The sequence below is a fragment of the Haliotis cracherodii genome, unplaced genomic scaffold, assembly GCF_022045235.1.
Source record: "Haliotis cracherodii isolate W230 unplaced genomic scaffold, xgHalCrac1.p SCAF_15, whole genome shotgun sequence".
In the NCBI taxonomy this organism is placed as follows: Eukaryota; Metazoa; Mollusca; class Gastropoda; order Lepetellida; family Haliotidae; genus Haliotis; species Haliotis cracherodii.
In genome coordinates, this window is record NW_027266270.1 from 6,631,299 (window position 1) to 6,649,770 (window position 18,472).

An 18,472-nucleotide genomic window follows, 5' to 3' on the forward strand; every position below is an offset into this window, starting at 1 on the left:
TAACTATTTCTTGTTTGTATCGTGCAGTTTTAGCTACCATGACACGTAAGTGTGTGCTTTCTTTTGCCCGGAAGTTTAAATTCATTCTAGTCCATATCCATTCTCTGCAGGCCTTTATTTTTCCAGCACTACAATTATACCAAATGTTACAATGTTAGGGATCCCCCCATCCAAACCCCACCCCACCCCCACCCCACCCCACCCCACCCCACTCCACCCCAACCCCACCCCAGCCTCTTGGGCCCCAAGCTCCCACGTCTTGTACACTTCTCATTACTGTTTAATAAAGAAAAAAAGAAAACATATTATGGCTTTATCCCCCCCCCCCCCCCCCCCCCCCCCGCCGCACCGCACTCAGCAATATTCCAGCTATATGACGGCGGTCTGTAAATAATCAAGTCTGGATCAAACAATCCAGGGATTGATATCATGAGCATCGATCCCCGCAAATGGGATCGATGACATGAATCAACCAAGTCAGCGAGCTTGACCACCCGCTTTATTTTTTCCCCAGTAGTGCTTGTAGTCATGAATATATACTGAATATATACTGAATATATACTGTCCAAATCATATCACAACCGTACATCTATTCCTGTAACGTAAATCATCAGACTCCCTGAGATTTATTGCTGTACCTCTACAAACGAACACAGCTGTAAGAAGTTGTGCCACGCAGTGTGTTGTCGCGCTTATCCAAGTGTCGAAAATCGCCGATATTGGCCGATTGTTTGACACTCTGATTACCTCGTTATTGGTTTGCATGCCGCCTGGACTGCTGTTGCACCTCTGTATTTGGTGACATATGGCCGGTTGTCGGAGCTCAAGTGTAATTTGTACAAATAAAGGTTGTTATAACAGGGGTCATAAACAGTTCTATGTGACCTCGTGCTGACATGTATACGAAAGAACACTTACGCATTTACTTGTAATTGGGAATGGCTCCTTGAAACTTTGTTCTCTAAACGCGATGTATTCATACACACACAGTAATTAAACCCCGCTTTGTTCTCTAAATGAAATGGGTAATTACGTTGTTTGTTCAAACATTCTCTTAAAATTAAGGTCCATTGTCATTGTAATCATACGAGAAATTACAAAAGTAACAAACAGAAAATCCCGATAATTGTAAAAGTTCTCATTATTGTTGTAGTTGTTGTTGAGTGAAAATGATGCACAAGCCAAAATGGTAAAGTTCTAGGGTGCAAAAATCTCCTTGTGAGAAAACAGAAAATGTTTTGAGACATAATTTGGAAATATCAGTTTGTGGTAAAGTTCTAAGGCGCAAAAATCTCCTTGTGAGAAAACAGTAAATGTTTTGAGACATTATTTGGAAATATCAGTTTGTGGTCTGTTGATAAGAGTTTCATTTTCTTCGAAAGAGCTGACAGGGAAGTCACTATTCTCCATAAGAAAAAATACAAAACGTGTGTACGCTTTTTAGAATAAAATGAAACAAATGTCTACCTTTTTTTTTATAAAGGTGACATACATTTCCATGATTTTATTATTTTTAAATGTCTGACGAAAACAGTGGTGACTGGGTACGACTCACTCACTGAAATGATTTTGTTGAACAATTTCGTGTAAAGGTCCATTCCCAATTTTGGGTTATCCCATTCAACCGGAAGTACTTCTCTCGCGTGTACTCGGATCTGAAAACGTCAACAAGAAGCACTTGCCCCAGAAAGCAACAGAAATTTTATATTCAATGAAAGGTCATTGGATAGTCTTTGGAGATATGGTTTGATATTGTATCAACATGGACTTCAAGTACTTGATGTCCCTTGCCGCTGATAACGAAAAAAACTCAAAACATCAGGTAAATGTAAAGAAACGCCAGCCTCCCGAACCAGCTGCATACGGCCATATTATCCAGAACCGTGGGTGTGGGAGGGGGAATTTGCTGAGTGGGACTTTGCAGTCCACCATCTGTGACAGGTTCGATGCTCGTGTGGAGCAATGGGTTTATCTGACCAAATCTAAAGAAAGTATAAAATTGGCTTCAACACGCTTTCCTCATACTATCATCGACATGCTGTTAGATAACTAAGAAAATTGTGTGGATATTTTTAGATACCAAAAATGAAAAAAACGAAAAACACTTTAAGTTTTTGGTTTTAGTTGTTTTTTATTTTTTTACAGGCTCAACTCAAAGTAAAATTCTGATTTTCTAGGTAGTGAAAAAGAATGATGATTGTAGCATTGGAACAGTTGTCATGTCCACTCTAAACATGCAAAATCATCATATGACCTGATTATGAAAATTAGATATGTCAATTTGAAAATGTTGATGAGAAAAAACAGTGTACGATGCTTATGTTGATGTTACCATGCTTATGTTGATGTTACCATGCTTATGTCGAGAACATTGCAGACTATGCATGATGCATGTAATATCATAAATCCTACAGAATTGTATCCTCGTGTTATTGGTTTTCGACCCCCGAAAAAGTATTTCTCATGATGTGTCTAATAACAATCCCAATACACTAAAATGAAGTCTTGTTGCGAATATTTATTTCTGTTCACACTTGGATGGTCAAATGATCATGTCTTGTTAATTTTGTTGAGATAAGGCCTTGTCGATCAGACGCCATCTTGTTACCGTCATATGATTTCGAGCCACTTCATTACATTCAAGTTAAAAATAGATGCACACATGATCAGTCACATGACATTACAGGAAAAGAAGTTTACAAACGCAGCCGATACATTATCGATTCATACGATTGTTCTGATGCACAATTATCATCAAATCAATATTATCAAGTTTTAGTAAAATGTGAATAAGTGACAAAGTAAGTTTTAAGGTAAGTTTTGTTTACTTATTTGATATCTTACTTTGTGTAGCTTAATTGAAACATGACTTCAGCGACAAGATGCGAACACTTTGATGTCTTCAGTGGGCTTTGAAGCATCCTGATATGTATCAGATCGCACAATTGGTGTATCGTCCCATCCCTAGATACCACATGTTACAGCTACTTTAAGTTCAGACTGGGAGCAGTTAATTTTAATGGGGACACTTTTAGTGCTGCATCCTGAAAGAACTATCACAGGAAGAAAGTAAAGGGGTAGCTAAGATAATAAGGATGGAAATGGAATTTCTTTACCCGTGAAGAGCAGGTAGAATAGGTCTTCAGCAACCTATGCTTGTCGTAAAAGGCAACTATGCTTGTCGTAAGAGGCGACTTAACGGGATCGGGTGGTCAGGCTCGCTGACTTGTTTGATGCATGTCATCGATCCCAATTGCGTAGATCGACGCCCATGATGTCAATCACTGGATTGTCTGGTCCAGACTCGATTATTTACAGCTATGTATTTTTCAATCCCGAAGATCCAGGGTAGAATACGTCTTCAGCATAATCAGCAACCCATGCTTGCCAGAAAAGGCGACTACACTAGTCGTAAGACCGCCGTCATATAACTGGAATATTGCTGAGTACGGCATTAAACAACAAACAAACAAATTTTTTCACAAATGCAAAGCAGTTCATTCTGTCCTGTAATCATGGTAATGAAAGCGCTGGGTCTGTTTGCCTCCCATTATTAGTTCAGTATAGATAATGTTGAGAGTTAGTCAGCCAAATTGTGCCACAACAGCCATTGGGGTTAACGGAGACTGGTCTTGGTTATTTTCAGGCCACCAAATAATAAGCTTGCATACTGATGACTGCAGCATTAAACTGTCAAATCTCTCCATATTGTTCTCATACCGTATTCGACGTAATAAGCGCCCTGCTCTAATAAGCGCCCACGGCGATATTTACTAATTTATTTGCTGGTGAACAATCCCAATTAGCACCCCTTCCGATTGATCAATATACAAAAGACTTATTTATTCGCGTATAATACCCAATTAAATTCTGGAAAAATATATCTGTCGTATAAACCATGAAAGTTTTCTTTCAAGGCTGTTTTTTTTTCACCAAAATAACATTCTATTAAGAGCCCCCCCATTTCTAATTTTGAGAGCGCCCTGGGCGCTTATTGCGTCGAATACGTTATTCTCCGTAATGATCTATAACCATGAAGAATTGGGGATACCATCACAGGTTTATTGTTCTATCATGGTGGCAGTACATGCAGTCAGACATCACTTCATCATCTAGCTGATACTATTTACTCTAACACTACTCACAATGGCAATATACCACAGTGTCAAAATCTCAAATACAATCTCATTTCTAAGTTTAATAATATGGTGATATCAGAGAGTGTTCCAGGTTGTATCAGGTGGATTGATGACGGTTGTTTCATTGTAGATGTGAAACAGGCAGGAATCAAATCACCTGCCTCACAACATCATGCTTTTGTGATTGTTGCTCCTCTTCATTCACAGAGCATCCACACCGAGACTCAATTGTTCCAGTGATCTTGTTTGTTTTTTTGTTTAATGCTGCACTCAGCAATATTCCAGGTATATGGCAGCGGTCTGTAAATAATCAAGCCTGGGACAGACAATCCAGAGATTGATATCATGTGCATCTATCCTCACAACTTGGATACGATGACATGCATCAATCAAGTCAGCGAGTCTGACAATCTGATCCCGCTAATCACCTCTTACGACCAGCATTATCGCCACTTACGACAAGCATGGGTTGCTGAGACCTATTCTGACCCGGATCTTTTCAGGTCCAAGTGATCTTGGGCTGTGCAATTGCCTAAGAAGAGTTGTCTGCTTTAGCATGCTCAATGACCAGAAGGCACTCCAGTAAATTGAATAAGATATGACTCCAAAAATTGTGTGAAAAAGTTTATTTTAACATTTTTTGATAACATCCGTTCATGATCCGACTCCAAGCCCATGTATCAGTCAATACCAGTTTGTGAAATTTCTCTTTTTCATATGATTCTAGGGGGAACGGGTGACCCAGTCGTCTAGGGCGCCCGCTATTTGCTTTGCAGAGTTGCATCCCTTGGGCACGCCAGAAACCTATGTTTGTTGTTTTTCGAATCCTGGTTTGCCCAGATTATGTTTCTAGGTTTGTCAGCACCATACCCGTGCTCGTGTGTTTCACCGAAGTGTTTCTAGGTTTAAGCTGACACACCGTGATATAACTGTAATAATACTGTTAAAAGCGGTTTTAAACCCAACTCACTCACTCATATGATTCCAGGATGGAGGGGTAGCCTGGTGGTTACAGCGTTCGCTCGTCACGCCTACCCCGAGGTTCCATTCCCCACATGGGTACAATGTGTGAATCCCATTTCAGGTGTCCCCAGTCGTGATATTGCCGGAATATTGCTAAAAGCAACGTAAAACCATACTCATTCACGGATATAATTTTTACAACTTGCAAAGTTCTGTATTAATATAGATGAAAGCGTTGTGTTGTTGAGTTCCTATGGTGGTGCAGCATTCAATGCCTGTCATGTAGGGAAGTGTGTTGTTCATACAGGAGTAGGTTTGTTTGTTGTTTATCTGGTAGTAACTGTAGTGGTCTGCATGCTTGTCTATTTTCAGTTTGAAAACAGTGCACAGATTTCAACCACTCTGTCCTCGGCAAAGAAAGAAGACAGGAAATCAAAAGAAGGAAAATCGGACACCCTCAAGAAGCTACAGGATGAGAAGGCCAGAGAACGACACGAGAAAGGTGTGTACATGATATGTGGCTACTGCTGAGTATAGTCTTGGATCTCACAGTCCAGCTGCCTGAATATAACCCCCATTGTTCCTGTCATTATCCATGTCAATGTGTACATGTCAGTGTCTTGGATCTCACAGTCCAGCTGCCTGAATATAACCCCCATTGTTCCTGTCATTGTCCATGTCAATGTGTACATGTCAGTGTCTTGGATCTCACAGTCCAGCTGCCTGAATATAACCCCCATTGTTCCTGCCATTGTCCATGTCAATGGGTACATGTCAGTGTCTTGGATCTCACAGTCCAGCTGCCTGAATATGACCCCTATTGTTCCTGCCATTGTCCATGTCAATGGGTACATGTCAGTGTCTTGGATCTCACAGTCCAACTGCCTGAATATGACCCCTATTGTTCCTGTCATTGTCCATGTCAATGGGTACATGTCAGTGTCTTGGATCTCACAGTCCAGCTGCCTGAATATAACCCCCATTGTTCCTGCCATTGTCCATGTCAATGGGTACATGTCAGCGTCTTGGATCTCACAGTCCAACTGCCTGAATATGACCCCTATTGTTCCTGTCATTGTCCATGTCAATGGGTACATGTCAGCGTCTTGGATCTCACAGTCCAACTGCCTGAATATGACCCCTATTGTTCCTGTCATTGTCCATGTCAATGTGTACATGTCAGTGTCTTGGATCTCACAGTCCAGCTGCCTGAATATAACCCCCATTGTTCCTGCCATTGTCCATGCCAATGTGTACATGTCAGTGTCTTGGATCTCACAGTCCAACTGCCTGAATATGACCCCTATTGTTCCTGCCATTGTCCATGTCAACGGGTACATGTCAGTGTCTTGGATCTCACAGTCCAACTGCCTGAATATGACCCCTATTGTTCCTGCCATTGTCCATGTCAACGGGTACATGTCAGTGTCTTGGATCTCACAGTCCAACTGCCTGAATATGACCCCTATTGTTCCTGCCATTGTCCATGTCAATGTGCACGTGTCATTGTGGTTAAGGCTGAATATAATCTTCTGAAGTTATTAATCTCAGACATGACTATATGTTCATAAATGTCTGGCACTTCTAACAGGAAGACAGTCCTGTGAGAACTAATATTTCATTATGTTTAATCCCGGATTGGCAGTTCTCCCGAAAAAACATACCAGTGTTTTGTAACCTAAAAAATCATTATGTTCAACAAGTTTTGGCCTTTGAAAGGATATAACACCAAATCCTAAACACTCTTTAACCAAAACCCCCCCCAGATTAGTGCTTGTGTACTGAACAGTTTCATTAAAATTTATCACAGATTTCATAATTAATTCTATGCTTGTAATCTAAAACTTATTGATCAACGAGGAAATTGATTAATTTGAAACTTAATGATGTCAGCTAGAGGTAAAATGTCTAACCCACCATACATATCTCATTTCAGAAAAAAGAAGACAAAAAGAATTGAGGGAAGCTGAAAAGAAAAAAATCTTCCGCATCCCTAAGAGTGGAGAGGTCCCAGAGAAGGGCAGCTCAAGTAGCAAAGATGGAGAGAAGGATGAAGGTTCCGGAAAAAAAGAGAAAGGCGATAAAAACAAAGAGAAGAAGGAATCAACGCACAACAAGGCGAAGAAGGAAAACACATTGACAGCGGTAAAAGCCAAACCCGCTGTTGAAAGTAGTGAACCAGCGTACGACTATACCAAAGATGTTGAACAGATGCAATATACGTTCAAAGGTCCTCGAACAGCTGTGCCAGCCCAAAATGCTGCCTGGGCCAAAATGGAAGCCATAATTCGTAAAGAAAAAGAAGATGCAATGAGGAAGAAGGTCGAGGAGATCAATCGGAAAATTACAGACGAGAAAGATGCTAGAGCTCGAGCTGAAAAAGAGAGGGCTGAACGAAAGCAGAGGAGAAAAGAAAAGGAAGAAAGAAAAATGTCTCGAGAGCTTGCGGCAAAAGAGTTTAAGTCTTCTAAAGAGTTCAAGATATCTAAAGACGTAAAATCAAAAGAATTTACGTCACCAAAGGAGTTCCATTCTTCAAAAGATAATAGTGAAAGGCAACAGCAGAGAGAGAGGTTGTTAGAGAAACAACGTCAAGAGAAGCAACTCCAAGAGAAACAACGTCAAGAGAAACAACGCTCTGAAAAGATTATCCCACCGGTAGTCAAAACGGAGCCCGTCAAGAAACCTAAACCGCCAATTATGAAAAAGAGACCGAAACCAATGGGAGCACCTTTAGATTTCTCATCACTTCTGAAAATGGCCGAAGAAAAACAGAATGTTCCGAAAGAAGACAAGTCGGCAGCCAAGGCAGTGGGAAAGAAGAAGAAGGACGAGAGGCCGATGACACAGGAGGAGAAGGATAGGGAGGCTCGCAAACAGACTCAGGAATACAAGGATTGGTTGAAGTATGGCAAGGGGAGACCTCCTCCTCCACCACCTCTTGTGTCTTCAGATTCCGAATCCTTTTCAGACATTTCTGATGAGGATCCTCTTGAGGCACCACGGAAACATCAAGATTCGAAATCATTGTCCAAAAGTTTCAGCTCATCTAGTTTTCATAAGTCAAGTCCATCCCCCGCTGTCAATTCGAAAATGTCTCATTCGTTTTCCGGTTCAAAGTCGTCGGTTTCTAGTTCAAAGTTATCTGGTTCGAAAATTCCACACACAGTGAATTCCAAGCATGTGTCACATTCAGTGAAGTCGCAGAGCATGAGGGAACAAACATCTACTAAATCCCATTCTAAAAGTGCTCACGGCTCTAGTCATTCTAATGGACATTTTGATAGACATGAAAATAGTTCCAAATATGATTCAAGAATGGCAGACAAACATAAGCAGATGAAGAGCCAAAACAGTGAGAAACATTCAGATAAGTATCGAACAATGAATAATGGTAAGCACAAAGAGAGACATAGAGAAAGTCCGCAACCAATGATTCGTGACAAGCATAGAGAAAACACTCAGCAGATGAAGCAGGATAAACATAGAGACAGTTCCAAACAGATGTCTCGGGACAAATCTCGAGATAGTCAACAACAGGTGTCTCGAGACAAACATCGTGAAAGTCAGCAGGTGTCTCGAGACAAACATCATGAAAGTCAGCAGGTGCCTCGAGACAAACATCGTGAAAGTCAGCAGGTGTCTCGAGACAAACATCGGGAGCGTCAACAGATGTCTCGAGACAACCATTATGAAAATCAACAGGTATCTCGAGACAAATATCGTGAAAATCAACAGATGTCTCGAGACAAACATCGTGAGAGTCAACAGGTATCTCGAGACAAATACAAAGCTCCCATCTCCAAGAATAAATATGACAATGGACCATCAAAAGGTCAAGGTAACAAGGATAAGTATCGTGAACAGGTATCACGTGACAAGCAGAGAGACAGCCCCCAACAGTTCTCCAAAGACAAGCACAGGGAACAGGCGAAGCAGCTGTCGAGAGAGAGACATCGAGTGGATGAACGTGGACACGGGGGAAAGAAACCACGACAGCAGTATGATGATGCACATGAAAATGTTCTGGTGTGTGGACCGTCCTCGCCATCACCACCATCGTCACCAATGGCAACAAATCCATTTGACAGAATAGTGGGAGAAATTAAAAAAAATAATCCCAAACGTCCAATCAGTAAGTGATCGTTTTATTCAGCCATTATTATTATTATTATTATTATTATTATTATTATTATTATTATTATAGGAGATATCTCAGCAATGAAATTGCATCACAATGCTTTGCAGACCATTGTGATGTCATTGGTTGAACTGTCGACTGACCATCATATCATATGACCGGACATTTCTCTTGTTTATAAACAAACGCTCTTGATCTGAAACAGTCGAGCCTAATGCAAACCTTTCTGTGCACTTTACATATTGCTTCGTATTTATAATGCTAATACAGACCCTGAAACAAATATATCCAATACAGCTCATGCAAGTCCATGTTTGGCAAGTCTAGATCACTGCAGTATCAGGAAATGAAGGAAATCTCTGGGCTCCTTTTTATTATATTTAGTAGCTATAATTTAACAACTATTTTTGGGGTAAACTATATTCATTTCAGACACTAGATGTTAGTCTACTGGAGACGCTAATTGACATGATGACAAGTGTTAAGTTGTTGATAGGCCAGCTTGGCTGGGAGCCACGCTCATGGCTGCCGGATGACAAAGTTTTTTGTCTAATTGAGGGACAGCCTTGAAACAAAGACCACAAACTTTAGGTGTGGTATTACTTTGTCATGTAGGTATTTTGCCAATCAGTCAAGATCCATGGACTGATTAGATCAATCATGGTTATGGTTATGTGACTGTTAATCTTCTAGTTCCACACTGGCAGCACTGGCAGCTCGGTTCCTCACTGGCAGCTCCCCAGGGAGCTGAGAATTAAATCATGTGCATTGACCCTGGTTGTAATGTAGTGCTTGAGGGTGCTTAGGGGTGTGGAGTTGGTGCGTTAGTAATATGCAGCGTACTATTAGCCTCCAATACGATACCTCTCTGCATAAGGATCTGATGACACCTCCATTGACGACTATCAGAACACTAAATATCACACAGCAGACACAGTGTTGCTTCTTTCACCTGCAATCGTATGTTGTTGCTTTGTTACAGCTAAGAGGAAGCGCCAGGTGATAGACAGCGAGAGTGAAGAGGATGAAGAAATGGATGGCTTCATTGATGATGACGAAGATATGGACGATCCTTCCAGTCTGGACTACTCCAAGTACATCCGACAGATCTTCGGATACGACAAGCGCAAGTGAGTGATTCCTTTTCCACATGAAACTGTTACGCCATGATACAACTGAAATACTCACCCACTTATTCGCTCACTCACTCACTCACTTACTCACTCACTCACTCACTCACTCATGAAACTGTTAACCAATTATACAACTGAAATACTCATCCGCTCTAACTCACTCACTCACTCACTCACTCACTAACTTAGACTATTTATACCATCAGCAGATGTTTACTTGTCCGACTCACTCACTCACTCACTCACTCACTCACTCACTCACTCACTCACTTAGACTATTTATACCATCGACCCGTGAAGATTCCGGGGTAGAATAGGTCTTCTGCAACCCATGCTTGCCGAAAAGGTGACTATGCTTGTCCTAAAAGGCGACTATCGGGTAGTCGGGTTTCGCTGACATGGTTGATGCATGTCACCAATCCCAATTGCGTGGATTGATGCTCATGATATTAATCACTGGATTGTCTGGTCCATATAGCTGGAATATTGCTGAGTGTGGCGTTAAACAACATACCAACCAACCAACCAACTATTTATACCATCAGTAGTTGTTTACTTGTCTGAGCATGTTCGGTAGTCTTGGGTTGCAGACAAACACAGATAAGTACTGATGTATTGGGTTGTGTTGCAGGTATGACCATATAAGGGATGATGACCTGGCTTGCATGGAGAGCAACTACGCCACGGTGATGAAGGAGGAGGCAAGGAGGTGAGTGATGCCTCAAATTTGAGAATTGTTTACCTTCAAGTGCAAATATAAAACAGTTGTTACACTTGAGCAATTAAGGGTAATAATTAGAGGGTATTATATGAGTGTTCATGTCATTCTATGTTTACGAGGGGGCACGGGTGGCCCAGTCGTCTAAGGCGCCGCAATTCGCTGTGCAGAGTTGCGTCCCTTGGGCACGCCAGAAACCTATGATTGTGGGTTCGAATCCCGGTTCGCCCCGATTATGTTTCTAGGTTTGTCAGCACCAATCCCGTGCTCGTGGGTTTCACCGAAGTGGTAAACGTCTGAGACCTGCATCACTTCGGCCTTTCCTCCCACATTAAGCTGACACGCCGCGATATAACTGGAATACTGTTAAAAGCGGCGTTAAACCCAACTCACTCACTCGCTATGTTTACGAGTCGCTCATCCTCGGGAAATACCGGAACTTAGACATGAGTGTCGTAAACATAGTCTGACATGGAGAAGAATATAATGTTCTATATATTACCGAAGAAGATATCTACATACAAAGACGAACTTTAGTGTTGCGACAGCACGTCGCAACAGCAGCAGAACCACAATTTGTTGAATGACGTCAACAATCTTCAGCTATGACGTTGTTTCTTGTGTGACATCATTCCGACCTCACATCTCAATAAGAATCTATGACGTCAACAATGCCGCCCCGGATGACAGAAACAATACACTGTGACGTTATATGACCCTAGGGCACATATGATTACTGGTATTATGTTTCATTTTTTCCATCACATGTGTTTCTATGTAAGTGAAGTCATAGATTTGAACTGTTATGATAGCTTTGATACACGTGTGCTCTGTGTGCTATGGTGTGACATAATCGTGATGACACATGTGCTATGGTGTGACATAATTGTGATGACGTGTGCTATGGTGTGACATTATCGTGATGACGTGTGCTATGGTGTGACATAATCGTGATGACACATGTGCTATGGTGTGACATAATCGTGATGACACGTGTGCTATGGTGTGACATAATCGTGATGACACGTGTGCTCTGTGTGCTATGGTGTGACATAATCGTGATGACACATGTGCTCTGCGTGCTATGGTGTGACATAATCGTGATGACACGTGTGCTCTGTGTGCTATGGTGTGACATAATCGTGATGACACGTGTGCTCTGTGTGCTATGGTGTGACATAATCGTGATGACACGTGCTCTGTGTGCTATGGTGTGACATAACCGTGATGACACATGTGCTCTGTGTGCTATGGTGTGACATAATCGTGATGACACATGTGCTCTGTGTGCTATGTTGTGACATAATCGTGATGACACATGTGCTCTGTGTGCTATGGTGTGACATAATCGTGATGACATGCGTGCTCTGCGTGCTATGGTGTGACATAATCGTGATGACACGTGTGCTCTGTGTGCTATGGTGTGACATAATCGTGATGACACATGTGCTCTGTGTGCTATGGTGTGACATAATCGTGATGACATGCGTGCTCTGTGTGCTATGGTGTGACATAATCGTGATGACACGTGTGCTCTGCGTGCTATGGTGTGAAATAATCGTGATGACATGCGTGCTCTGTGTGCTATGGTGTGACATAATCGTGATGACACGTGTGCTCTGTGTGCTATGGTGTGACATAATCGTGATGACACATGTGCTCTGTGTGCTATGGTGTGACATAATCATGATGACACATGTGCTCTGTGTGCTATGGTGTGACATAATCGTGATGACATGCGTGCTCTGTGTGCTATGGTGTGACATAATCGTGATGACACGTGTGCTCTGTGTGCTATGGTGTGACATAATCGTGATGACACATGTGCTCTGTGTGCTATGGTGTGACATAATCCTGCTACACGTGTGCTCTGTGTGCTTCAGTGCCAAGATGGGGCTGCTGGAGGACCTGGAAGACATGAAACAGGAACAGGAGGAGCTGCAGAAGAAGGCCATGATGAAGAAGAAGATGAAGACGAAACGCAGATAACACACGGCTCGACTGATGCCGATGAAAGACAGAAACCAAAGAAACCTGTGGATGAAGGCTAACAGAACTGTTGATTAACTGAAGATGAAGAACATAACTTTAGCATGTTATTGCGAACTGATGAAATATGACAATGGTGATGTACACGAAACTTGCAAAACGTTGGTGTTACTGCTGCTTCTGGAACCCTGAATTAGGTGTCAATGACAACAATTGGACTGGGATAACATGTATGTCAGTGATGAAGACGGAGCTCAGATAAAATAGGTGTCCATGATGAAGATAAAAACCTCAGATAACTGGGATAACGTAGATGTCAGCGATGAAGACGGAGCTCAGATAAAATAGGTGTCCATGATGAAGATAAAAACCTCAGATAACTGGGATAACATATATGTCAGTGATGAAGACGGACCTCAGATAAAATAGGTGTCCATGATGAAGATAAAAACCTCAGATAACTGGGATAACGTAGATGTCAGCGATGAAGACGGAGTTCAGATAAAATAGGTGTCCATGATGAAGATAAAAACCTCAGATAACTGGGATAACGTAGATGTCAGTGATGAAGACGGAGTTCAGATAAAATAGGTGTCCATGATGAAGATAAAAACCTCAGATAACTGGGATAACTTAGATGTCAGCGATGAAGACGCAGTTCAGATAAAATAGGTGTCCATGATGAAGATAAAAACCTCAGATAACTGGGATAACGTAGATGTCAGTGATGAAGACGGAGCTCAGATAAAATAGGTGTCCATGATGAAGATAAAAACCTCAGATATATTAATTAATTAACCAGTGAAAAATATTAAGATATTGTATGTGCAGCTGATTAAGAAAAGTACTGCAGTTATTTATTACGGTGATTTTATCAGATGAAGATGCAAATGATAGCAAGCTAAGATGAAGAAATGAGTCCTATAGAATCGTTAGAAGGGTTCATCATGTGTTTGTCGTCAAAGGACCAGAGCCTCTCACTCATCCACTCATAAGTAATGAAAGAAGTGGGAAAAATATATTTTTCGATGTTTACATGTCTATTTTACTGTACAGGCCTTGACCTTTGTGGTTAGGAATATGTTCAAGCCATCAAACGTAGAGATTTGTAGATCTTGTCACTAGCAAGCTCATCATGCTCCAAGACGTCATGACCCATGTTTGTCCACTACGTGTGAAACTAGTTTGTGTGACCCCAACCACGATAATACAGGGATGCTGTGAAGGCTTAAAAAAGTAAAAGAATTGATTCTCAGGCAATAACTTGCCTTACTCAGAGCTCCAGATAAGCTTTTGGTGTTGTGGGTATTTTACCCATGCATTTTAGAATCATTGGGTATCAGTAATTCTATTTGGGTATTCAAATTTCTGTTACCCACTAGTTTTTACACATGTGGGTATTTAAGTTAAATATTTAAAAACACTATTTATCTAGTCCGTGCAAACTGGTGTTGTGTGGGTTAGAGAGCTTTATGGGACGATACCACGATACTTCCACAAGAAAGTGTGATGGCAAATGATCATGATGTAACTGTCATCATGGAGTTTGGCAAGGTTGACGGAATGCCCGTTTATAATTTCAAAATAAGTTGCTGATTTGCAAATTAAATACGCAGGGTTACTTCACAATATTTTGATGATACGCTCAAGTTTTATTTTTGTAGCGTATCAGTAATGTTATTGGCGTATTTGATGTGCTTGGTTTTTATGTTATAGTGTATTTCTGCATTTCTGATGCGTATTTTAAGCAGATACGCAGCTTATCTGGAGCTCTGCTTACTTTACTTTACTTACTGAAAGTATAGTGCGGGCGGTCAGCGTTTTTTGTCTTTTTTTGCTTGGTCAAACTAGTATGTAACCAAATAAACAGTTGTGTACCATCAACCTGGCAAGGGGTCTCCCTGCATGAACAAGCATACAAACTGCCGCCATGACCATAACACGGGACGCACAGTAAAACAGTGCCCATGTAAAGAGAAGTAACTGTGTGCAATATTGGACCGCATTGTTATTAAGTATTAGGATTTTAAAGTTTTTTGGAAAATTGAATTAAAACGGAAACATATGGCCAGATTTATGATGATATGAGCAGTGCCTGAGAACAAGACTATATTTTTTTTAGCCTAAAGTTATATAAACACATTGAGCCGTTGTCCGCAACCACTTGCTTGACTCCAGTCTTTTTCTCACCACCGCCCTTGTCTTTTGTCATCGTAACATATCAAAAGTCATTCCCAGATTCTTTGTCTCCCAGAAACCACAGATACAATTCTAGCGTCAGAATGACTCAGTTCAGTGAATTTCAAGATTATGTACATGATGTTTTCAACCTTTATATGTATAAAAGCAACTTCTGGTTCAACACAAACACAGTGTGTTGGTGGTTTACCTGAAGCATTCATTGTATATAGTGTATTTATATATTTATCGTGTCAAGTGCTAAAACAAACTTGAGCTGGAATGGGGTATTCCAAACTGAGATTCTTGATGAAAGTTTTCATAAAATAAGTATTGTCTGTGTGTATCCAACACATTTGTACAAATTTGGCTTTATGAAAAAAATATGACGACAGTAAACTACGGTTATAACATACTCAAAAGGTCCACTAATTTTAGTTTGTTATAACTGTAGTTTATCATAAACATATGTACAGCATATATACAGCAATGGCCGGGACAAAAAATAAGTACATCATAGCCGTCAGTTCGTTATAAGTGTGTTCGTTATTAACTTAGTTTACTGTATATTTATTCTCAAATGCTATGTCGGAAGGGAGAATTCCACGCCCCAAGTGATGTCCTAGTTTGTTTCACAGTCAGCATGGTCAGCATTGCTAGGAAAGAGGGGTCAAGGTTTGGGCGAACTGGAAATAGAAATACTTGAAGATATTGCTGTGAAAGTTGTCGGAAAAACTGGTCTTCCGTCTATCTGTCACCTTCAACTTTTGAACTTGTGTGCTGAAGCAAAAATGTATTCAGCAAAATAGCCCGAGTTTTCATCTACTCTTCGTCGACATCTCACTGTGAGAATCAGCTCGAGTCCAAGACTTACAGACATAAATAAGGAAAACATTTCCTGAAAACTGAAAATGTCGTTTGGTCACATTTAAGCCTGCTCTACATACACTCTTTTGTGTAATCAGTCAAAAGCATATTGAAAACAGTGCCATATTCTTTCTTGTCAATGCATCTTCCATATGCCGAAGAGTTGTTTGGGGGGGTTTTCAATTAAAAAAAGAAAGATTTTTTTCTTTCTATTTTTGTAAAACTTTTTTTAGCAGAAGTGTTTATGTATTTAATCATGCATACAAATTGGGCCCAAACTGTTATATCGTATTACATATAAGTGGTCCCAAACTGTTATATCGTATTACATATAAGTGGTCCCAAACGGTCGTTGTATCGTTAACATATAATATGGTCCCAAATGGGTCCTTGTATCGTATCGCAATCTGTACATTTTCGTTTTGGTGCAACCTATATGTTTAATATCTCACAGTGTTGAGTCTGCTCTTATTCTGTTTGTATTATTTTTGAAGGTGTCTATTTAACGTGATGTCAGCGTAACTCGTCATTATGCAATACCTGTACCTCTACACTATGGTGATTATGCTCATGTTGTACAACTGTTGTCATGTACATTATGCAGACATTGTAGGATGATGTTAATGTGAATTATGATCATGATGATAATTATGATGACGTATTATTGATTATTACAGTGTAAAATCTCTGTCAAGTGACCTTCACCTTGTAAGGACCTCAGATATCTTCAAATATGATTATGTATGCACAGTCTTTTATGATTGCCTGTTTAATGTTTTTAATGTACGTTTGATAGATATATAAGTTTGGAGTCACCTTGGTATTCATTAGCAGAAACACTTCTTAGTACTTCTTTGATAATCCTGTGAATATATCTCCTAATCCTGATAAGTACCCTGGGCCCATTCGTCATCATAGTTCTGTTTCGAAAGAAATGTCACCCTCTCCATCTCTCTTACCACTAACTTGGTTGGTTGGTTGGTTGGTTGGTTGGTTTGTTGTTTAACGCCGCACTCAGCAATATTCCAGCTATATGACGGCGGTCTGTAAATATTCGAGCCTGGACCAGACAATCCAGTGATCAATATCATGAGCATCGATCCACGCAATTGGGATCGATGACATGCATCAACCAAGTCAGCGAGCCTGACCACCCGATCCCTTTAGTCGCCTTTTACGACAAGCATAGTCACCTTTTACGGCAAGCATGGGTTGCTGAAGACCTTTTCTACCCCGGAATCTTCACGGGTCTTCCAGCAATGTCATGGTGGGGGTCACCAGAAATGGGCTTCACACATTGTACCCATGTGGGGAATCGATCCCAGGTCTTTGGTGTGACGAGCGAACGCTTTAACCACTAGGCCACTTGACTGCTCTTCATGAGCTGGAAATCAACTAACAGTCCAAATGTCTCTTTGGAATTGAACATAGATTCTCATTCAAAATCACAGCCACGTCTCAGTGAGCTTCTGTGTTAAACGAATCAGGAGCTTGAAAAGATGTTTTCTGAGAACTGAAAAAGGGTGTGGGAATCCTTATACAAGACGTTGTCTATTTTTAGCATTGTGTCACTCAATCCAGATGCCAGACGAACTTGGCGATTGGGTCAACAGGATAATCAAGAATGTAGCTATGCCTGCTGATGAGGAGCCTGTGGTCGCACTGTGTCACTGGACCCAGCAACGTCAGTCGCTGCTCATGCTGTCAACCACTGGTTAAAGTGGACTCTGTGTACCTGTGGTTTGATACAGCTGATTGCTGCTTCAAACAACTGTGAATTGAGCCTTCAAAATTCACGCTGGTCTGCTAACCTGAGACTACTAAATTGTGCTGAGGACAAGCATAAATCCAAAATTGGTAGTCGTCATTGACTTGTAGCATTTGAGGGCCATAATCTGAACCATTTCCCAATGCTTTAATTTGCTACCAATTGGCACTGAATAAAACTGACAGAATATGTAAACATAGTATATTTTGTCTCATTCAAGCAGGACAAGCTATAACCCTGAGGTCTGGTGAAATAGGTTCACGCAAGTCCTATTGACCTACCTTTACAAATTTGAATTTGTAAGTCTGTGAATTTCTACAAGACGGAGATGAATTAGACCGATTCCTTTAATGTCTGGCAGCGGTAGGGTTGGCGGCACAAGACTCATGAAAAGTGAAGGCTCTTTGACTTCCATGAGTTCCACACCGTCATCCATTACTTGACTAAAATGTCACTACACCACATATCAGCCCGCCCTATGTATTCACGGGTGATGGAGGAAGATAGTATATACAAGTATATACTGTGAAGTATTGAAGAAGCGATGAATCCGACATTGCTATGATGAATATTGTC

General features: G+C 40.9%; 1 protein-coding gene across 1 annotated transcript; it reads left to right on the forward strand.

Moving 5' to 3' along the window:
* Positions 1-1,646: 1,646 nt before the first annotated feature.
* LOC139462202 (protein SPT2 homolog) lies at positions 1,647-17,071 on the forward strand. The gene is made up of 6 exons (XM_071243777.1): positions 1,647-1,822; positions 5,475-5,604; positions 7,039-9,237; positions 10,226-10,373; positions 11,008-11,085; positions 12,978-17,071. The coding sequence occupies exons 1-6, from the start codon at positions 1,763-1,765 to the stop codon at positions 13,081-13,083; spliced, it is 2,721 nt and encodes a 906-aa protein (XP_071099878.1). The 5' UTR covers positions 1,647-1,762; the 3' UTR covers positions 13,084-17,071.
* Positions 17,072-18,472: the final 1,401 nt, after the last annotated feature.